The sequence below is a fragment of the Phaenicophaeus curvirostris genome, chromosome Z, assembly GCF_032191515.1.
Source record: "Phaenicophaeus curvirostris isolate KB17595 chromosome Z, BPBGC_Pcur_1.0, whole genome shotgun sequence".
NCBI lineage: Eukaryota > Metazoa > Chordata > Aves > Cuculiformes > Cuculidae > Phaenicophaeus > Phaenicophaeus curvirostris.
Genome location: NC_091431.1, coordinates 13,335,060 through 13,359,185, shown reverse-complemented (window position 1 = coordinate 13,359,185; position 24,126 = coordinate 13,335,060). Strand labels below are relative to the sequence as shown.

The window sequence follows — 24,126 nt, the reverse complement described above, 5'->3', positions numbered from 1 at the left end:
AGCAACACTTTCCATGGTGCCTCACCTCACATCACCTCTCTCCTTAAATGCTCTGCTCTGAAAAGGAGAAGATGGGTTACCAGAGCAGTGCCAAGGCTCTGATCACATCTGAGAAGAAAGGCAGTGAAAAAGAAAACCAGTTACATGGGGCTGCAGGTGATCTGCTCTGCAGCAATGATTTTTAACGAGGTAGGACATTCTTTCAGCCTGGTAAAATAACTTGCAATACTCAAGCTTCTTTATTCTAGAGGAAGCTAGTCTCTCCTGTGCAGATAATAGCAATGCTTTTGACACAGCAACTCCTGTCAAAAACCTACAGATTTCTGATATCTGTTTTTCTTAAGTGGGTGTATGTTTGCACTCATGAGAGCTTGTCTTTGCAAGTACCACCCCTGAACATGTCTGCAGAATCACAAAATGCTGCATAACCTGGGGTTTCTCCTACAACTTAGTGTAGCCAGACTGGACAGATAGTGAAGTCAAACTGAAACCACTGTATAAGGGAATGTTAAGTTTTAGCCATCTGTCCTGTCAACAAGTCTCAGAAGCCTAGGACTGTCTGAAGACACTTACGAGCTACAGATCTTAACGTCTCCCTGCACCACCTTTGGCTATAGCCACACCACGCGTTTTTGCAGTGCTGTAAACAGACAGCTATCTAGGTGGGATACGTCTAGGTGGGCTAATGATTGAAACCTCATCTGTCAGCCCATCTCCATCCCAGTCCTTCTCTCCATCAGTCACCCACACCTCTCTCTATCTGGTAACTACTTTGCATGTATTTCTGTGGTTTTGCCCTAGCAATCCAGATTTGCCTCTATGGATGCTGGCATTTTTTGCTGCTAGCCTTCATATAGTCAACCTCTTAGCAGCCTTCACATTTGCGAATTTAGCCTTGGTATTTGCTAAAGTTAGAGAGAGACAGAATGATCCTTAGAGCCCAGAATCCCATTTCTAGGTGGTTACATTGACTAGCTGAACACATTCAGGGTATTACCAACTCTTTCTTCACAATCTGATATGTTGAGTGAGGCTGGTAATTCTTTCCCAGCAAGCAGAGCACTGGTGATTCATTGCTAGTTTCCATCAGTGTCTCAATGATAGAGGACAGCTTGCTAAAGCGATTTTGCAAGCTGTACATGAGAGGAGAGGGAAGCAGTACTGAAAGAAGGAAATATTCTCACTTTTAGTATATCTGCTGGCTGCCACCATGAAATCTGTATTTTCCAGGGCTTTCCCAAGGTGGCACAGCCTGTCAAAGAAGCCCCAGAGACTCAAGGTTGGAAGCAAGCACCTGCTCAAGCTGACTATCCTAAACATAGTGATTTCATAGAATTACATCAGCTGTAGTGACCTACTAGAAAGAAAAGAGAGCAGGGAGTCTGGAATAAGAGTGAGGAGAAGAGGAGCTAGCCAGTGAAATATGGGTTTGTGTGTAAAGTAAGAACAAAATATCAAAGATAAACTGGTGATAAATTCAATGAGATGAGGAAAGCCCAGATTAAGATGATGAGGCAAGTGGGAAGCAAAGGACTGAATTTTACATTTGAAGATAAATGGGACGTCCTCACTTTGGTGGAAGCATGTCAGAAGAGGAACTCGAACTCCAAAATTCAAATAAAAGACAGAAAATGAGGCAATTTTTAATTATGCTGACTTTTCTTTTCCTCAGTATAAATAGTGCTACGTGATACAGCAATAGTTTTTCTGTTTTGTGAGAATGATTCACTCTATCCCAGATCATGAGGGGCTTTGTATGCTGCTGTCTAAATGAGTCCATACATCAAAACTGAATTTTGAAAAAAAAAATGCTGCATTGATTGACAGCTCTTGAACAACCTGCAGAGAAATATGGGATGTCTACATGAAGCCTTCTGTGAATGGTGACCTTCAGCCACCAGCTATACAACACTGTAAATATATATATACAACTCTGTCTTCATGACTACGGAGTATATAGGGTGACCCCTGCCTAGGAGGGGAGGGGGGCAATGCTGCAAAACAGTTTGCCTCTATGCCTGTCTATACATAGATACAAAATAATTGTGGGAAAATGATCCTGCAGATCTAATGTGTAATATAGAATCACAGAACTATAGAATGGTTTGTGTTGGACATGACCTTAAAGATCATCTAATTCCACCTCCCCTGCCATGGGCAGGGATACCTCCCACTAGACCAGGCAGCTCAGACCCCCTTATAGCTGATGGTTGTTGGGGCTTTGATCTCATCCATTCTATAAAAGGTAGAGTACAGACTAATTCTTGTTTTCTTGTTTTTGTTTTTCTCCTTGAATCCTAGCAGAAAATGGACCCCGTCTACTTGTGGTAGCAGAGCAAGCTAAAATCTTCTCACACCGGGGTGGCAATGTCACACTGCCGTGTAAATTTTACCACGAACACACATCAACAGCTGGCTCAGGAACCCACAAAATCCGGGTCAAGTGGACCAAACTCACCTCAGATTACCTCAAAGAAGTAGATGTATTTGTTGCAATGGGACACCACAGAAAGAGCTATGGAAACTACCAAGGCAGAGTGTTTCTGAGGGAAAGCAGTGAAAATGATGCCTCTCTTATAATCACAAATTTAATACTGGAGGATTATGGAAGATATAAATGTGAGATAATTGAAGGATTAGAGGATGATACAGCAGTGGTAGCTCTGAATTTGGAAGGTAGGTAACACCTGAATTATATTTAAATTCAGATTTGTGTGGTGTAAAGGAATACCTATTTTTTTTTTCTCCTAATACTACTGATATTGTATCATCAGAGATAACATCAAGATGAGATGTGGGATTTATTGTGCTCTGGGGATCTTTGCCTGACAGCCCATGACAATGATCACAAATTAGAAGAACATATGCTAGTCTATGGCATATTCAGTTCCCAGTGAGACTGGTGTGAGGGGAGCAAAAAAGAATAACCAAACATAGTATCAAGGATTCCGTATGTTTTTGATTCTCTCCTAGCACTTTGCAGAAGTCATTGCATGTTTTTTACAGTAGAATTAGGCAAAAATATAATAAATATCCCCCTAATAACCAATTTACAGAACTTTGGAATATTTTAGATTATCAAGCAAATACAAATCTTCTTACAAAGAGGAAAAATGTTAAAGTTGTTTGCCAGAGACAATTGTTCTGTTTTTTCCAGCCTTATAATTACTTAAAATAGTTCTCTATATTGCCTGCCAAGACAACTCCTACATGTAACCTGTAGTCATTTCTCTCGGAAATATTCTTGAAAATAGTAGAGTATCAGAAAAATCAGAACATCAGAAAAATCAGTGAAACAGGTTTAAAGAGGAACAAAAAATCAGTTTTCCTTTGTTCTCATGAATTTCAGATAGATTTTGGGTGAGATTCTACCTATGTAACCAGCATTTGCATTTTTCCTCAAAGCACGGCACAGAACTCAGCAGTAAACTAGAAGTTGCATGAAGATGTCTCCCTCGCCTTTATGTTTATCAGCAAGTGTGTGCCAGAGAGAACTTTATAGAAGTCATATTGCCTATGAAAAGTAGTTAGCAAGAAAAAAAGAAAAGAAGAAAATGAAACCCCTGGCTCTCATACCTGTAAATAGACCAAGTCTATGACTCTTTCATTGAGGTTTGTTGTACATTGAAATGCTATACAATTACCTTGCACAATAAGACTGGCTGAGTGGTTCTTGGAACCAAATAGATGTCATGGGCTTAGATTACTTCTTTACGTCTGTTTTTTCCATTCTTGGTGGGAGGCTGCTGAAACTTTCCTTTTCTGAAGGTCCTGCACAGTTTTTGTGCCAGCAGGATAGACCTTTTAGGTTGTGTCACTTTACATAATCCATCTTTAATAAGAATACACATTGTTATCAAATTTGGGAGATGGAGAAGACTGGACATGTACACAGGTTAAGTTGTCTAGAACGGTTTTAAGCGAAGACACAAATTAGTAGGGTGAGAAAGCATTTTATTTTCTTCTCTGCTAGCTGAATTCTCTCATGTTCAATCTCCTCTTCAGGTGGGCAGACAGTGCAGTGGTTGTCTGTTGCAGCTGCTGTTGCTGAGACATTGAGAACCATTTTTGCTCGGCATACTTATCTTTAGCAAAGCAAAAGCAAGACTCTGATCAGCTGCCCAAGCTGTAGGTATCAACTCTGTGCTGGGGAGCTGCATGACGATGTGGGCAGCCCCAGGGGACGTGAGTGATCCACCTTAGAGGGTGGTTTCTAGACAATAAAGATGTAAATAATAATGCAGTAAGTGCAGCTACTTACTACACGTGAGGAATGCAAGTACCGCATAGCCCAGTCAAAAATATGTTTACCTGTGTTTGACCCTAGCATATTTCTCCTTTTGCACTGTTAGGCACATGGTTCTATAGCCCACCTCTGCTTTGCGAAGTTGCTCAATAATTCAATACAAGCCTTCAAAATACTCTAGATAGATAAGTGTATCTCCTGTTCCCTATCAGATATTGGTATTTCCTTGTATTTTACAGCATTATCTTATTTTTGCCAAAGTAACAGGGTCAGAGCCAATATAAAATCTCTGAAGTGTTCATCACACCACACTTCTAGACTAGATACTTGTCTGGTGATGCTTGGCATTGTACCTCTGAAGCAAAAGTCCACTAGCTTTCTGCTTTTAAAAGGGAGAAGGTTTCAGCACAAATGCTTCCCACTGTGCCAGGAGATCTTGAGGAACAGGAGATGCTAATGTGCGTAGCAGCAGATCAGAAAGTTTTAGCTGAAGCTTGGTACAAATACTTGTGCACATGCAGAGTTCTGTATTTGAAAAGCAATATTGGATTGATATTAGAGTAAGCAAACAATGAGAAAACTTCTTCACCTTATGTAGTACCACTGAAAAAAAGAAAATTTCTACTTTTTTTACTGTGACTACTTCATCTTTATCACCAGTCCTTTAGATACACAGTCTGGGTCCCACCTCCTGTGCCCTCTAGTTTACTGCTTTTAATCTAAGCAGAGTCTCACTCAAAAGTATGCCAGCTTCAGCCCATCCTGTACAACAGCCCACTTCTTCCTGTTTTCCCCTACCTCCAAAATAAAGGAATCCATAAAGATAAAAGAAATCATATTTCTTCTATTTTAATTAGGTTCTGGCTAATGTAAGGAACAATGTCTTTTTAATGATTTTTGTTAGACAAGGGACAGGTGTAAGGCTATTCATTTCTGATGTGATAGAGTGAGTCCTAAACTGACAGAAATATTTCACTTGGGAAACCTCATAGTATAACATAACTTTCAAGTCAGAAAAGACTAATGAGTGTGTCAGTGTCAGTCCTGCTTGTGGCAACTAAATCCAATGATTCCGGGTCTAAGTTTCACTGAAGCTTCCTTCTAAAATGATAACGATTAAATTGCACTTGTATTTACAGTGGGCATACATATATAGTTGATTCCTTGTTTGCATGCCCCTCTACTTGTTTTCTCATCTCCTCTGCAGATTTATGCAGTGCTGGCTTTAATTGCTGTTTCATGTATTTGGGCAAAGCAGAACAAATCAAGGGAAAAAATATCAGTCTTTGGACAAAAATAAATATGTGTCATCCCACCCTAACATTCTACATCTGTTATAAATAATAAGGCTAATCTCACAGTGGGAAGGATTTGCACGAATAGCCTGATGTCCCGAGATGGTGGCCCTAAGGTGTTAACTGGCAGCAAGAGATAACCATTTATATCCAGGAATGCCAGCTAGCAGTGCAAAATGGCTGATTGTGCCAATGTGAGTTCACTGTACAAACAGCATAGCTTTGGTTAAGAAAAGCATGTTAATATACCAGTATGAAAAATAGCCGTCCTCTACATCAATGGACCTTTTCTCATTTGGAGAATTAAAAAAACTTCCTGGGATCATCATTAAATAAACTCTCAAAAAAAAAATTGGGTACTTTTTCTTTGAAAAAAACAGTGGAATTAGATTCAGTCTATATTTGTTTCATATCTTATATAGTTTTGGTATCTTTTCCTCACTATTACTTCACACAGAACCACAACATTTTCCCCCTAAAGTAGTGAGACAGTGCTGTTTAGCAGTTAAAGCTCAGGATCCATTTCAGTATTTCACAACCACCATATTTAAGAACTATTCAATCATGTCATGATTATCATCCTGTTTGTAGCATTAAGTACAAGGACTGGTCAAGGGGCAGGAGGGCTGGACTGGGCATGGAGGCTGCAAGAAATGCCAATTACTGCAGAGAGAGAAACAAGGTTTATGTTGCCTTGTCATCAAATCAAATGTCATCAGTTTTTCTCACTGAACTGGTCTTGCACTCTCCTCCTGCACATAAAATATGGTTCATGAGTTTTACAATCATTGTCAAATGTCCTGAGACACAAAAGCTTAACAAAAGGTCTGCTATGGTAGGTAGATATTGACGCCTAAGTCATAAGCAAAGAGAATTTTCAGCTTGCATTAAATTTTCTTCTAGTCTGTCTTTTATTATTCTACACTATATTTTCTTTATGTTAGTGCTTTATTATTTTCCTTTCTTATGAACACTTGACACTATTCTCACTACATCAGCTTTGGCTTCCCGGCCATGCAGACTCCAGCATTGGTCCTCATTTATTTAGATTATCTGCACTAGGAGTAGTGCAGGTTTATAGGCCAGGTGATAAAGAAAGTGGAACAAGACTAAACTGCCAAAGCCAGATTTTTACTCTACTAGCAGTTTTTTGTAATGGTTTCTGTCTTCAGGAAGTGATGATAACTGAACATATTATATTTCTGAACATATTATATTTCTGATACAGGCCGTAAAATAATTACTTTTTATTTTCAACAGAACTGGAAAAATGTTTATCTAGATAAAGCCATTTAAAATCTCTGTAGAAACCTGCTTCTAGATAAAAGCTAACTCTCTGAGTGGCACCACAAGAACCAAGACCCATCAGGTTTTATGATCTTTCTTGGAGGCATCTCTTTAAAGTTTATAGTTCAAAATTGATCAAACAAATCCGTAAGTCCCATATAAACAAATTCTTCCAAATTGGCACAGCAATCATTTTCTAATCCAGTAATTTGCTCCTAACTTGGATGTAAGTACTGGCGAGTTCATAGCTGACACAAAAATAGAGGACAAAATTTACCAGCTCTGTGCTCCCAAGAGCAGGAGAAGTCAGATTTAGCCTAATAGCGCATGGCATATTTGTTTCTTCTGTATATTGCCATTTCATTCATAAGCAAAAAAAGCTATTTTAAATATACTTTGCATGACAGTCTGTTGTTCTCTCTACCATAAAACTGACACACTATTTGTTAGTGCCTAGAAGACAAAAAATGTCTTGTAAAAGACAACAATAGTTTGTCAAGAGTAAGTCATGACAGACCAATGTAACTCCTTCTGTAACAGGGTAACAGGTCTTTGCAGACACAATTGTGTTTTCAAGTCCTGTGAGAAATGCTACTTGGAAGATACAGGTGAAGTAAAAAGTTCAAAATAAAGCAGCAAAAAATGGAAATGGCAACCTGAATGGAAAATGAGTCAAGACTTAGGACTAATTAACCTAAGGAGAGCAAAGAAAGACAACAGTCCCCCAGATCATGAGGTTCAACAAGGAGAAGTGCTAGGTCCTACACCTGGGTCAGGGCAATTGCCATTTCAATACAGGGTGGGGAACAATGTGATAGAGAACAGTCCTGCAGAGAAGGACTTGAGGTGCTGGTTGATGAGAAGCTCAATGTGAGCTGGCAATGTGCACTTGCAGCCCAGAAGGCCAATCGTATCCTAGGCTGCGTCAAAAGAAGTGTTGCCAGCAGGTCAAGGGAAGGGATTCTCCCTCAGTTTTCCACTCTAGTGAGAACCCACGCGGAGTTCAGTTCTGGAATCCCCAACATAAGAAAGATATGGAACTGTTGGAATGGGTCCGGAGGAAGACCATGAAGATGATCAGGGGTCTGGAGGACCTCTGCTGTGAGGACAGGCTGAGAAAGTTAGAGTTGTTCAGCCTGGATAAGAGAAGGCTCCAGGAAGATTTTACAACTGCCTTCCACTAGCTGAAGGGGGCCTACAAGAAAGCTGGAGAGGGACATTTTACAAAGGCATGTAGTGGTAGCATGAGGGGGAATGGCTTTAAATTGGAAGGGGGAAGATTTGGATTAAACATTTGAAGAAATTCTTCACAATGAGAACACTGTGAGGCACTGGAACAGGTTGCTGAAGGAAGCTGTGGATGCCCCTCCCTGGAAGTGTTCAGGGCCAGGTTGGATAGGGCATTAAGCAGCCTGATCTAGAAGGAGGTGTTCCTGCCCATGCCAACAGGGTTGGAACTCGATAATCTTTAAGGTCTCCTCCAAACCATTCTATGATTCTACAAAATTTTGTTAAAGACTATAGAAAAATAAGGTAATAACCAGTCATCAAGCCAGGCAAGTCTGGTTCATGTACCTGTGTTTGTCAGAAATAAGCTACCCCAATGATAGATTGGTAATGGAATGAGGTGGGCTGGAGGGACACCACCTCAAGCTTCAGTTCCTTTTTTTAGGAGATTGATAGGTGCTAACAGCTAGTGGTGCACCCACGGAGTCTGTGCTTAATGATCAGATCTCTAACAGTCTTGATGGGCAGACAAATGGAAATGGAGGCTTAAGGAAAATGTGGGACTTTATACTGAATTTTAGAAATCCAGCATAGAAAATTTTGCCGAACCTGCCAGCATAAAACTGTACCCTGCAGTATAGTATACAGCAAACTTAACTGTTGCCCAGTGTTTACACTGGCTACAAGAAAACTCACTTTACTGTTTAGGCTAGAACTCAAGGAAGTCAATTTCTTTACTCTGGCTGCAAAAAGACTTTTTTTTCCATGTAGGTCAGAAATTAGTGTTATTTTGTTCTATGTGTAAATAATCTTAAAACTGCTAATTGTGTATGGTGCTGGCTGAATCAACACCCGTAAACTGTTACAGGAGTTGAGTTTTCTAAGTTTATTTCCTCACCTTGTTGTCATGGGTAACCATTATAGCTTCTTGCATTGACAATGTGTCTGTAGCAACCGATCTGGGGATTATCTGCATATAAGACTCTGAAACACAAATACAAACACAAATTTATCTTTTGCATTCTCTAAAAACCACAGTAACAGAAGAAGGCTTGTACATTTCTGGAACTGAATGAAAGGCATTCATGGAAATACAAGTGTGTATTTTGGGGAGAATATGTTACATGTCTGGTTCTTATGTTCCAATAAGGTAGAAATCCTAATTTCCATTACAATAGTCATTTTCTGGACTCATTGCATTGTCAATGGTGGATACAGCAAGCTGAATCTAGCCCTCCTCTTTTTTAACAAGCTCATTTTCCACTAACTTGATGTGTCTCAGGTTCTTCCTCTCCTCCTTGGAGGAAAGGATGCCCTTCCCTGAGGCTAGGACCTGTTCCAGAGAACCACGTGTTTGGGAGAGGAGCCATGCTGTGAACTCTATATTATACATTAATATTCCCCATGAAGCCTCAACAAGTGTCTCAACTGCAACCTCAGGATAAGGAGCAGAATCACTAAGGTCAAGTTAAAGCTCCTCAACTCAGTCTTCACACAAAATAACTAGTTTTTAACCTCTATTTCCTAAGCTGAATTTGTTAACATTTGGAAGGGAGTGTTTTGTCTAATGCTAAAACACAGGGCTGGAATCAGGCGTTGAGATCCAGTTTGTAGTTTGGGAACAGTAACAAGCCTCAGGACAGCATTCAGGAACAGATAGGATGGATTACCTTCTGACAGACTATGAGATCCAAGATTGAAGAAGATACTTTACAATTAACTGAAATTCAGCACTGCTAAATTGTAAAAAAGTGGAGATAAATAGTAAGATCTAGCTCTTAACGTAACTGTTAGGTTTGATAGGGAAATGAAGAAGAAAAAAACTATATTAAAAAGAGGCAAGATAATGCAAAGCTACACAAACCACATATCCAGTCAATTTTGCTATACAAAATCACTAATGCCCACCCCCATTGCAGGGTGAAATTAATGGTAATTAGTAGCAGGCTTGTACTGCAGATGAACTCAAATGAAAAATCTGCTTCTATGCAGTCTACCCTAATCTAGTTTAAGGCTAATACTACAGTTTTGTGCATTTTTATGTTATTAAAATACTATGCCCAAAGCTGCCAAACTCAAGTAGATTTGTAACAAATTTACAGAACCACAGAATCACAGAATCACAGAATAACCAGGTTGGAAGAGACTCACCGGATCACCGAGTCCAACCGTTCCTACCAAACACTAAACCATATCCCTCAGCACCTCATCCACCCGTGCCTTAAACACCTCCAGGGAAGGTGACTCAACCACCTCCCTGGGCAGCCTGTTCCAGTGCCCAATGACCCTTTCTGTAAAGAATTTTTTCCTAACGTGTAGCCTAAACCTCCCCTGGCAGAGCTTGAGGCCATTCCCTCTTGTCCTGTCCCCTGTCACTTGGGAGAAGAGGCCAGCACCCTCCTCTCTACAACCTCCTTTCAGGTAGTTGTAGAGAGCAATGAGGTCACCCCTCAGCCTCCTCTTCTCCAGGCTAAACAACCCCAGCTCTCTCAGCCGCTCCTCATAAGGCCTGTTCTCCAGCCCTTTCACCAGCTTTGTTGCTCTTCTCTGGACTCTCTCCAGAGCCTCAACATCCTTCTTGTGGTGAGGGGCCCAGAACTGAACACAGGATTCGAGGAGCGGTCTCACCAGTGCCGAGTACAGAGGGAGGATAACCTCCCTGGACCTGCTGGTCACGCCGTTTCTGATACAAGCCAAGATGCCATGTTTAAAGCCTTTTAAATAGGGATTTGTGGAAACCCTAAGGAATCAAATCTGTTTTAATATTTTCCAATTAATTGTTGTTCAAGTTTTAGAAGTATATAATTTTAGATCTTGGTTTAAAAATACCCAAGTCTGATGATTATAGGGTTTGGTTTTTTTTAACATATATATGCAAATCAGACATATGTAGTTGACAATAATTCACTTTTCTGGGGAATTGTAGTTCCAGAAAAATAATAAGTGTTGAATTTCTAATGAAGTAATAAAACTTGGGTTACTCTAACATTTGCTTCATTTTATAGCCAGTGATATTTCTACCCATTAGCACTGTAGGGAACAAATAACTTTTTTAAAAAGAGGTGAGGAGGAGGAAGGGAAAAACAGAGATCCAAAAAATCATGAAACATCTACAGCTTCTTGTTTATGAAGTTAGTTAACAGTACATGTTGTTTATCATTCATGCTGTATGGATCAGAACAACTAATAAAGTAAAAGCCCTTTCACAAAGAAGTTACAAAATTAAAGAACCTCAGCAGACTCTCTACTTAATTTCTGAAGGAGAGCAAAAAATTGTTTATTATTACCATGCCAAGTTTACATTTGCATGATTTATTTTCTTGGACGTAGTCACTGAGGTTTAGTAATAATAAAGATTTTTCTTTAACAAAAATAACACTTCTTGGATGATAGATGGGTGAAGGAAGGAGACAGTCAGATCCTAGCGGAACAGACACCAAAGTGAGTTTGAATATTCAGAAAGAAGAATGGCTTCATTGCATGATGACAGTCTTGCATGACCATAATGTAATTTCTGTGTCCTATGCTACATTGCCCTGGATACAAGGAATTTCTTGTAGGTGGGAGAATTCATAAGCAGGGAGAAAGTAAAAAGAAAGATGAATGTTTATACCAGTATAAAGTTTTTGGCTCATCTTATGTGTTATCCTGTCTTCAGTTCCTTTGCATCCTACAGCACTTAGTTTGAGAATAAACATTCTGAGCTGAATCATGTCTGATCCCATTTTAGTTCAGCTTATTACGTGTCTAGACTAAAGCCAGCCATAAAATTTAGATCTGGGTTAAGTTAACAAAGCCCTTTTGTTTCAAATCTCTCTTTTAAGAGGACCACATGTGGAGGTGGTTCTTCAGCATTTTCCAAAACACTTTTCATGCTTCACCAACAGATCTTTTCCAGAAAACAAGCAGATCATATACTGTGAAAAAAAATCTGTCAGATAATGTCAATGACTTTGATTAAGGGTTACCATTGAAATAATTCTGGAGGTGCCCCAGGTTTCCCATCTCTGCTTGAACGTCCTCAGTTATGAGGAAGTCTCTCTGCCATACCTGTCTGCAATGGCTCACTGACAAGCAACAGAAAGGGCTTTGGGCTGGCCAGCAGCTAGTCCTCAGGGGTGGAAGGAAGCATTTGGCAGGTCCGTGCTCCCTGCACAGTGGCTCACTGGTCACTGCTGGTTCTCCAGTAAATGTCCTTTGGTTAAACCAGCAGTGCCTTTGGCAGCCATAGGAGTAACAAGGGAAAGCGGTGTCTCACATGATTTCCTACCTGGGCTGTCTTGCACTGCTACATGCTGTGTGCTACAAGCTGTGTGCTACATGGCTCACCATCTGTAACTGGGGAAACCTATCTTCTGCTCAAGGAACTGTGTTCTCTGATGCCCTCTGTGAGGAGCTCTCCCTCCTCAGGAGGTGACAAACTGCCAAAATCCAACCGAAACATAGCAGAAAAGTCTCCTTAAAACCACACATGACCTCATTGATTTTATTTCCCTATGGATTTCCTACTTTAAGACTTCAGGAGACTGAAGTTATGCCTCCCACCAGTCTAGCCTAAAAATCTTGTTACTAAGCTGGGCATGAAAAAACTTCCTGTTTCTAGGATAGTGTAAAATAAAATAAAAACAAACAGACAACCAATCATCTCGAACATATTGTGAAATCCTGATGAGGGTCCATGCAAAGAATGTAGCACTTCCATGTCAATTGAAACATTTAATTTTAATGTCTGTGTGTGAAAAGAAGCAGCTCATATGCTTCCTTACCTCAATTTCTTCTTTCGAAATCACTGCTAGGAAATCCCTGGATCTCTTGACATAAAAACTAGCACTAAGCTGTTTTTTAATTTCTTTAAATGATAAATAGTTCCTATGGCTGATAAATGTGAATTTTCTGATGAAATTCTGTGTAGTTTCACTTATCTTTAAGCACTCTCAGAGTCAATTACGGTGAGATCACAGTGGGGACAGTGAAGTTGCAGATGGAAGCAACGTGTAGAACTGGCATCGTTCCCATCAGGAAAGGGATGAGGTTACAGGGAGAGGAGCCAACTAGACAGGGTGGTAGCCCTAACCCCTTCCCAAACCTGATGGCTGATGTGCTGACAGTGCCTTTCTCCCCAGAAATGAAACATAAGTCTGATGCACACTGTGGAGTTAACTATTATTTCTCCTTCTGGTGACTGTAAATGATCTTTCACTCTCTTCTGCTCATTCCATGTCCAGTAACTCACCCTTTTTCTACCACTTCAGGTGTTGTATTCCCTTACTCTCCACGGCTGGGTCGTTACAACTTAAATTTCCATGAGGCTCAGCAAGCGTGTCTGGACCAAGACTCTGTCATTGCCTCCTTTGACCAGCTCTATGATGCCTGGAGATCAGGGCTGGACTGGTGTAATGCTGGCTGGCTCAGTGACGGCTCCGTGCAGTACCCCATCACCAAGCCCAGGGAGCCCTGCGGAGGGAAGAACACAGTGCCTGGAGTCAGAAATTATGGGTTCTGGGATAAAGACAGAAGCCGATATGATGTTTTCTGTTTCACTTCAAACTTTAATGGTAAGAGTCTTTTTCAGTCCTGCCATGTAAAGAAGTATTTCTGTGCATAAGAAAGAAACTCCGATGGGAGGAAGTGATATTTATTTTGCCAAATTTATGTTAGATTTGGATAATTTTATTGCAGAATTTACAAGTACAAATGGGGAGTAAATTTTTCTTTGCCACATATTCACATAGATAATTTTTACAACTCAGAACTTGTATTGGCAGTATTTATATGTACTGTGTTAATGCTGGCATTTGCTGGTTTATTTCAGTTACAGTAATGAAGAAACCTGCAACTCATTAATAGAGCTTTTCTGTTGAATTAAAGCATAATTATGATGTTTTATAATTTCAGTGTAGCACTAAAACAAAGTTATGATCACCACTTCATCTATGTTGTTGTGTAAAGCAGCTCCTGCTTATGTATCAGGTCTAATATGACTAATCCTTCCTTATCAGCAAAGTTATTTCTAGCATTATGCCTAATAATTTAGATTCCTGATCTTAGAGAACTGCCAAAACCCTATTCATTTTTGTTCTGAGCTCGATCTGCTATAAACTTTATTTTAGCAACTGCAGGCTTTTGTGCAAATAGTTGATGTTACCTTAGGTATGAAATTACTTTTTCTCAGCTTGTTAACATTTCAGGTTTAATCTGGTGTCTGAAAAGGATTTAGAAAATATTAGTGTGAATGAGAGGAATGCTGCAAATGGACATGTGCAAAAGGAGTCTACAATTCTCTACAACATCATACTTGTGGATAATTGCTATGCAACTTTGCACATATTTGGCCTGAAGACCACTCATACCAAAAAAACCCATGGCCTTTTTTATTTATGCACAGATTGCTTATCCAAAATGAAGCATTTTTATTCTACAGCACACCAAAAAATATACATGAGCCTTGCCCTCAAAAGATACTTTCTAATGTTAAGTCTGCTCCATACTATTAAAAAAACCCTGAATCCTCTAACTAACAGTATCAGAAAGTAGACTGAATCACAAATTCACAGAATCACTAGGTTGGAAAAGACCCCCAGGATCATTGAGTCCAACCATTCCTGTCTACCACTAAACCACGTCCCTCAGCACCTCATCCACCCGTGCCTTAAACACCTCCAGGGAAGGTGACTCAACCACCTCCCTGGGCAGCCTCTGCCACTGCCCAATGACCCTTTCCATGAAAAATTTTCTTCTCATGACAAGCCTGAACCTCCCCTGGTGGAGCTTGAGGCCGTTCCCACTTGTCCTGTCCCCTGTCACTTGAGAGAAGAGGCCAGCACCCTCCTCTCCACAACTTCCTTTCAGGTAGTTGTAGAGAGCAATGAGGTCTCCCCTCAGCTTCCTCTTCTCCAGGCTAAACAACCCCAGCTCTCTCAGCTGTTCCTCATAAGGCCTGTTCTCCAGCCCCTTCACCAGCTTTGTTGCTCTTCTCTGGACCCGTTCCAGAGCCTCAACATCCTTCTTGTGGTGAGGGGCCCAGAACTGAACACAGGATTCGAGGTGCGGTCTCACCAGTGCTGACTGGATGCAGTCTGAAACAAAATTTAGCTGATTTATCATGCTATATCATTTCAGGAAATGCTGGCTCCTTTTTTTCTTGCTTCATTAATCAAAGCTGAAATTGTGTATGAGCTCATGTCTTATATGCAGATTTAATCCTGCACTACAGGTATAACACTGAGAAATAAAATAAACAAGGAAAAAGACTTAAAATGTAATAGCTTGACTATATAAAGTGCTTGCAGGGTAAATGTAACTACTGGTCACTAATCACCATCCTTTTCTACACTAGCAGCTGCACAATATCTCTTAAGGAGAGAGAAAAAATAATTCTGCAAAAAAAGTATTGACAGGTAAATGTGCACTGTTACAGCAAGGGACAGAAGGGGGGAGAAGGAATAATGAGGTAAGGTGAGGATAAGGTATGCAGGTAGTAAAGTAATCAAAGAATAGACACTAAAATTAATCTCACATTTGCTGAGTTTGTTAAACCAACCTGCTAAACAGAACACTACCCAGCAATAGGATAGTACATAGAACTGAACACCCTCTTCTTCTTCACTACAAATCAGCGCCACATAAGTGTCCTGAGGTGTCAGCAGAAAATCTGAGCTCTGCTTCTCTCAGCATCCATTTCCTTAACCACCAACTCACAAGTTTACATTACCCTCACATGTTCCTGCTGTGTTCTCCACTATTCATGTCCCAAGCTTACCTTAATATCCACAATAAACCCAGTCACTCTTGCAAAATGTCAGCTTCCTATTTTCAGCTCAATACTTTGGATACCTTATGTGTGCTAGACTGCATACTATAGCTTCCCCGCTGTAAAGAGGAAAGCTTTGCCATCAAGTTGCAATTGCCAAAGACAGTGGCTACAGACAAAGGGCTATTTCTGCAACATCCAATATTGACTCTCAACTCAGGATCAGCCAAGAAAAATTAGAAGTGGTTAGAATACCATGCATTTCCAGCGGTGGTAGATCGTGCCTGACAGTATGAAACAGAGAAGCCTTCAGCTTCATGTGAGAGAGCTGGAAAAACACCAAAGGTCCCAGGATTGGGGGAGTATGAAAAGAGCTTAAAAAAAAAAAATCTCAAAGACTGTCCCCAAAATGAGCTGCTATGAAGAAAGTGAGCCAGTGAGGTTTAGATTTCTGTTAACTAGGTTATTTTTGGGGAAAGAAATAGCCCAAATACATTGTGACCTGAGAGATTATAAAAAAAGGGGGGGGCAGGAGCTCAATTTTAAATAGTTCAGCAGTCAAAGCTAAATAATCTATGTCTAAAATATATGCAAAACTTTATTTTTTATCTGAAGAATAAAGGTACAAAACAACAAAGTTACAGACAGCATTTGAGGTGAAAAATGAAAACATGGTCATCGATACAGTAAGTCCAAATACAAGTTCAATGTCTTCACTCTCATACTGTTGAATTCCAACTGTGATGAAATGAATACACCAAAAATACTAGTTAAAAAAAAAAGGTGGGGTCTTATACCAATAGAGAAGAATTCTGCATGATTTCCTTTTACCTGTACAGGGAAATTGTTTTAGCAGATTTTGTCTGTAATACAATATAAAATACTCTCAGCACTTTGTTAAATTACCTTCCATAGTGTTTTTTCTTAATGTAATATAACTATAGTACTCAAATATTTTATTCTGCCCATATAACTGCTTTAAATGCATTTTTTTCTGTTGGTTCATAGAACTGTTTATGTTTTGTGCCAGGCAAAGCCAAAAACCTGAAAATGGTTCATCTACTTTGTAAACAGTACTGGCGATTTAGAAACTTATAAGAATACATAATGATGCATTTCATAAAACAACACAAAGAGTAACATTATCATAATGCTATCCCTTAAATCCATCAAAATATTGTGAAACAACATAATTTTTCTGTCTGTATAGATGTAACCATTGAATGGGAACATGTTTTTCTGCTGCCTTTTAAAAACCTTCTCTTGATAAAGACTATTGAGAATGAATATACACAATTGGGATGTATCTCTCACATTTGCAAATTCCATGTTGGAATTTTGTGATGTCTGAAGGCTCAGTTCTGCTTGTTCACAGCTGATTCCTCCTTCACTTTTCATCCTCAGTAGGGGACACTTTAGTCCATGTTCTCTTTAGAAAAGCTAAGGGTTCCTGCCCAGTGTGGTGGGACAACTTACCATAATCCAGAGGTTTGCAAGGGCTGCAGGTCACCTGAATTTCTCTCCCCGCTTTGCCCCAGGGAACAGGGATGCTCCTTTTCCATACACTCCCTCCAGAAGGTCAGTCTTGGCTTCTATGCACTGACTTGGAGATATAAGTGCAGATGAATCCTTTTGTTGTAATCATCTACACAAAGGCCAAAAGGCATAGTACAAAGAAGATCTGATGGTACAACTGAATGATTATTCCTTGCTCGATTTCAAAGAGTTTGTAAGGGAGAAAAATGAGTTTCAGAAAAAGATTATGATGATCTTCTGTGATGGGAACTGTTAAGTGAGCTAAATATAAGCATATCTAGCAGCTCCTCTATAATTAAGCAATTTCAAAGAAAAAAATATATAAGTGGAACTTGTATCACGATTTCTGCTTATTGACATGTACTTAGTTACATATTTTGCACACAGAACCACAGTGCATAACTGATTCGTTATCAGCTCTAGCAGAATAAAGTAAAAATCTCATGACAACAAAGTTAAAAATAAGTTTTAGGAACTGTATTAAAAGTGCAGCTCTGAATAGTAATATATATGATAAACTAACCATCTCCACCATTTATGGAGAAGGGTATGGAAATTGACTCTGAACTGCGCAGGCTGACTGCTCATTTGACTGTTTCAGAATATTTTTTTGCTGAGAATGTGTAGACACTGTTCCAAAAAGAGAAATAAACACACCCTAAATAAAATTACATACCCTTTCTTCGAAATGGTTGCTTCACAGACACCAGAGTCACTGCTGATATTGGGAGAAATGGAAGAGGATTTTTAAAAATTATTCCCAAATATTTAATGTAGCAATTCAAAATCAGTTACCTGAGATCATCACTACACTTATCAGGACCTCATGATTAAAAGAATGGGAAATACATCACTTCTCACAATTTTTTAACATATTATTCAACTTTGAGGAGCAATGGCCTCACTCAAGTGTTTAATATTGCTGTAAGATATACTGAACCAAGCCTGCTAAGCAGATGACAGAGCCTACGTGTTGTGCAAGCTACAGATGTAACCTGCTGGCTTTTGAGAATTCCTTTTATGGAATATGAAAACACAAATTAGAGAAGTTTGTTTTTCATATGGTAAAACAACTTAAACATTTTCTGTGGCAATAAGCTTTTTGGCATTCATGTTGATTGTTGGCTGCAAAGGCTAGTCCTGCACTCAGCATTCCTCCTACACATGCTGCCACCCAGCCAGGATAGTTTGCTGCTCAGCTGCCCCTGAACAGCATCCAAGGCACGAGGCTGAGCAAGAGGCTGCCACAGCAAACCACTAAGCTGTGCCAGGAGTAGTCTTAGGGCTGAGCCTAAATGTTTACATTCTCAATGGCTGGCTGCAAGTGAAGGCATCCTTTCTGAGCACTCCACCAAGAGCTCTCTTTTGAAAGCATTGCACAAGTGTATTTCTGCAGAAAGCAGCAAATGAGATGTTACTACCTTTCTGTGTCTCTGAAGATCATGACTCACTGTCTATTACACATAGCTGCAATACAAAAACTTACTGTTAAATCTCTAAATTCAGAGATATGCTTGGAAAATCTCCAAGGGTGGTACCTCCCTCAAACTCCCAGAGTCACAGTGGTGTAGGGCATTTAGGTCAAGTGTTCCAGTTTTCCTTTTTAAGCTATTTTGTAATGTGCAAAAGCTTAAAATAGCTATTATAATTGGGGGTTGATTAGGTTTGCATAAACCTTTTGCCCCATGATTTGGATGTAAGAAATCAAATCATCCATTCTCATCATCTGGAGGAATGTTGCAACTATGAGATATTAGTGAGTGAGAGACAGTTAATGCCTCCTTCTACTTCCACATCAATTAATAAACATTAAGTTTGAGCAGTTAGGTTCCCTTCTGACCAATTGTCAGGGGAAGCCATGCAAATCTATACTGAGTTTATTAATAGAATTTTATTTAATCAGGCACTCTAGATACACATTGCACCCCTGCGGGTTTTACTATTAAAGTTCTCCTATTCAAGGAATGGGAAGATTATATGAGATTTTATTATTGATGTCATATGTCAAAAGCCTGACCCCAATGCAAAACCCTGGGAAATTACACTTCATTGACATATGGTTTGGAAAGCAATTACTAAGCTAGATGAAGATTACATACCATCAGTCCAATACCTGTTCCCCTAAAACAGAAGTCCTGCTTGCTTTAGGGAAACCTCTCAATACCATAGTAGGAACAGGTTTCCACTTAATAACCACTCTTTTTGGCAACATCTTGTTAATGCTCTCAAGTTGCTGAAATGGAGTGAGGCAAGAACTTTACAAAAGGGTAGATTATCTGCTTTCAATAGTTTTCTGTGGCAATACTGCAGGTATTGTCTCTGACAGCAATGAAATATTTTAGTAGTTTTTTCTCTACCACAGCTGCCTTTTGTATATATAAATGTCTTTTTTTTTTAGAATGTTTTTATCATGACATACAATTTCCAACCTTTAAACAAAGTTTTTATTATCTTTATTTTGTCATCTGACCTGAAATTTCTTCATTCGGAAAAAAGCTATGTGTTTTTTCTTCACCAAGAACGTAATCTGAAACCATGCAGAATTCCATTTGTGTGTTTGCCTGACTTTTTGTAAGGAAGAAAAAGGATATTATTGCAGAGTACACTCTTAGTTAAGAAGCAAAAAGTGTGCTCTGGAATTGGAAGATCCCCACATGAACAAATCTCTTTGGTTTCATCTAACTGGAGTCTTACTGAACAGTCAGATTGAAAATGTGAATTTATTTGGAAATTATTATTCCCTCAAACACTATTCCTCTGCAGTCCACTCCTACCTTGCACTTGGTTACTTGTCAAATCAGTGATGACAAATAACCTCAACCATAATGAACAAAGGGTTTACAAAGATTTTATATTGCCTTGGTAAATGAAATTAATGTTAGTATTATGGCTGCTTATGGATTAGTATATGGGAAACTTCCTTTCAAGCTTTACTTACTGCCTTATGTTTTCATTACCTTGAAAGGGAGACATACTTTTCTTAGTAACACTATCAGTTCAATGCCATCTTATGGTGAGGATAAACTCTTTGTTGCCTAAAGAGAAACAGAGCTGCAGAACTGCTGCATGTCACTTTGACACTGCTAATAAAGGCTCAGGACAGGCATGGTTTGATTTACCACAGGGTCAAACTTTTATTCTGAGAAGCTGTGCAGTATCTCAGCTTTCTTACAGAAAAAAAAAGAAAAATTAATAAATTGTGCTTGTACTTCATCATAAACAAGGTCACTGCCTTTTCAGAGAGTAAAACTGCATGTGCTGCACCCAGGCACCCTCATCCAAATGCTATCAAAGGCAGATCCTGCTAATGCCATGCTTCTGAAAGGAAAATTCATGAGGGTTTTAAGCTAATGTTGGGAGCATAAAGTAAAAGTGTGCTGCTTCAGACATTTAACTGATTTCTCTTCTCTGACAGTAAGAAATATCTGCATGAGATTTCTTTCATCTGAAATCTACAGATATTTCACTAGATTGTCATTGGCACCTTGTTGGTAAACACATCTGACACTGTGAAGTTAAATGCGGAACAAGCAACCTCCTCAGAATCCCAGGGTGTCTCCCATCATCCCTCTCACCCAGTCTTTTGCTTCCAGGTTTTCTAACTCTGAGGACAAATACAAATTGCAACAATTCGTTTAGCAGTGAATGCAAGTGACAGTAGGGGTGCTGTGGCACGCTAAATTAGCAGAATTAAATATAGTGCTAATTTTTTTGTTCAAATACTCTGACTTCATTACATGCCTGGTTTTTCTGTCCTATAAACTCACTCTACAAAAAAATTAAGATGTTTTTAACAATGCCACAACCAAATTGCACAGACACAAACCACTCTTTCTTCTCAAAAGACACTACCACATTATCACAATACCTTAAGCATGTTGTTAATGACCATTTTTCCTTTTTTCTCTTACTAGGTCATTTTTACTACCTAATTCACCCAACCAAGCTGACCTACGATGAGGCTGTTCAGGCATGCTTGAAGGATGGAGCTCAGATTGCTAAAGTCGGCCAGATATTTGCTGCCTGGAAGCTCCTGGGGTATGACCGCTGCGATGCTGGCTGGCTGGCTGACGGCAGTGTCCGCTACCCGATCTCTAGGCCAAGGAAACGCTGCAGTCCTAATGAAGCAGCCGTTCGCTTTGTAGGCTTCCCTGATAAAAAGCACAAGCTGTATGGTGTCTACTGTTTCAGAGCATACAACTGAAAATACCTAGAGCACAGAAGTTTTAAATTCATTTAGAATGTGTGAAAGATTTCTTTTCGATATGAACTCATGCAAGTTACCAAAACTGTGACAAACCTTTTTTACTTACTGTAAAGAGTCATTTTCATAAACCCAAACCATTCATTTGTTGGGATACTTTTTTGTTTTAATATTTTTGTAGAAGTATCATTCCATAGATATTTTAAATTAATATAATTTAATTGAAGCTCTAGGTGAGGAAGTTTTAGAGCCAAACTCTTTAAGCTACATCATCTGAAGAAAATATAGTTTTCATGAATGGGGCATGCAATAGAGCTTGACAATTGCTAAGGCACAGTTATGGAATGTAAGGCTACTCAAAGCAGAAGCTTTTAAAAGCACAAATTTTACATATTTGTACCAGTTTTGAGAAACATGCAAATTTATTATGTTAGGAATTTTGAAATAAGATAATCTTTTTGTTAAAGGGGATCAGTGAGGTTTTGCAAAAAAAACCCTCACAACAATGTAGACTAGAAAATAAGTGTTTTCTCTGGCTTCACATGGGAACAACATAGAGTTTAATAAAAGCAGATAAAACAGTCCACAAAACCAGGACTACTTTTATGATTTAAAATCTTGCCTTTCTGCAAAATAAGCTCATGGTCCCATGCGTAAAACCAAGCACAATTAGTTCTCTTGAACATTTCAATTGTGGTTTTGTTGTGTATAAACCGTTGATGAGGGAATGAATAATTAACTAACGAGAAAACCCTATTTTCTTTTTAACTTAAATTAAAGATGCCTGAGAACGGTTGTATTACCTTTGAGTAGCTTTACTGAGTTGTTTTTAAACTCTTAAAGGCCATTTGCTAAGCAGCATATAGCATCTACTCAGGGCAGTTGTATAAACAAACTGCTAGACGGAGAAATTGTAAACTTTAGCAGCCTGATTTTACATTAGCCTTTGAAATGTTATTGTCTTAATGAAAGAACACTACAATATTTAATACTTCTTACCTATTTACACATCACTAGAAATAAAAATTAGAAAAAAAAGTCCATTGAAGTCTTAGAGCAAGAGTACTAAATAATATCTGAAACCAGCTCTTAAGGTTTAGAAGAGAAAAAAACACTTTTTTTTTCCTTACATCTCATTTGTACCTAAAACTTCTATCTGTTTTTTTAATCAATGAAAAACATTATCACTAACTCTGAATGATTTAGTTAATCCTCTTTAGAATTAAAAGAAAAAGACCTATTGAAATATTTCTTTTCACTAAACAGGTGGAAGATGTTTACCTATATCTGTCAGTGTCAGAGATAAATATGCACTGTGTGTGGTGCCTAGGATTTCAGAGCTGCCTAAAGCACTAGGTCCTCCTTAAATACCAGTTTGAGGGAATCTGGATTTCTGATGCAAAGTTATTTTGGATGCAGCAGTTCTTGGTGCTCATCTTCAGATACCTTAATGCAACTAGTTTTTCAGAGAGTGGGTGCTCAAGGCTTTCTGAAAATTTACTCCACTTATGGTGTCTCTAGCTGGTTATCCAAAAAACAAAGAGGCCACTGATTAAAAATATCTTGGTCTTGAATAATTTCTTAGGCAGTTTTGACATTCTCTTCCAGTATTGGTTCTACTATTTAAAAATGGAGAACTCTTTTTCCTACTCTATGCTTGCTGATTACGAAGATTTCAGAGGACCAATATTTGTATGATGCAAAGTTTTATAGCTTCCCATTGTTTCCATATCTAAATGAGATACAGTGGTATTTATTCAAGTAGGACACAACTAGTATGCTTTCATGAACACTTTGGTGTAGTTATTTTCCCATGGACATGAGTAAATAAATATATTTCCCAGAGTGGTTGTGGTCCTGTTTTAAGACTTTGTGAACAAACTATGAACAATACATAGTAGGACTGTGGTGGAAGGTTACCACAGCATAAGAGGTATTTTATTGAAGTCCATTCCCTTCAAGCTCAGAGGCAAATTTCCATCTTCCTGAGGATACTTGCATCCACTGTGGGTATTTGCTCATACTATTAAGATGAAGCAATCTCAGTGATAAACCCTCCTCCCCTGCCCTGACCCTACACTCTTTTTTTATGATCCTCTATGAACTGGATTTTCTTGAAAATTTATCACTTATGTATAAACAGATACTTATTACAGGCCAAGCCCCTAAACACATGCAATCTTTTCTGAACAGCTATTTTTAAAATCAGTATCCATTTCACATTTTCTCAGCCTGTTCAGAAAGTTTTCTCAACTTTTTGGATAAAAAGTAGAAATGGAAAGAGAAATGGAAAATATCCTTACAGGATAAAGAATGGGGGGTGCAAAATGTGTCCATGACCAAGAGGAATACAGATTGTTCCCCCATACAACCTTTAAAAACATGGAAAATGGCAGGTTATGTGGTAGTCTTTTCTGAAGCTTGGACAGGGGGGGTGTGGGATGGGAAAAGCAGTAGGGAATATCCTAGTTTTTTCCCAGCTAGATCCAGAGTTGCTGTAAAAAGAGAAGCCTTTTATGCAGCTGGCTCTATCCTCCTCAAATATCTTCTGGATCTGGAGGAGGCTGCATGGTTCTCCTAT

At 39.0% G+C, this 24,126-nt stretch overlaps 1 protein-coding gene across 3 annotated transcripts in view; it reads left to right on the top strand.

Moving 5' to 3' along the window:
- Positions 1-23,628, top strand: part of HAPLN1 (hyaluronan and proteoglycan link protein 1) — a 64,496-nt gene extending 40,868 nt beyond the window's left edge. For all 3 annotated transcript variants that reach the window (XM_069879904.1, XM_069879903.1, XM_069879905.1), the window contains exons 3-5: positions 2,305-2,676; positions 13,308-13,610; positions 21,256-23,628. In XM_069879904.1, coding sequence (XP_069736005.1) covers positions 2,305-2,676; positions 13,308-13,610; positions 21,256-21,545 — 965 coding nt within the window. In that variant the 3' untranslated portion in view covers positions 21,546-23,628. The remainder of the gene's footprint in view (positions 1-2,304; positions 2,677-13,307; positions 13,611-21,255) is intronic.
- Positions 23,629-24,126: the final 498 nt, after the last annotated feature.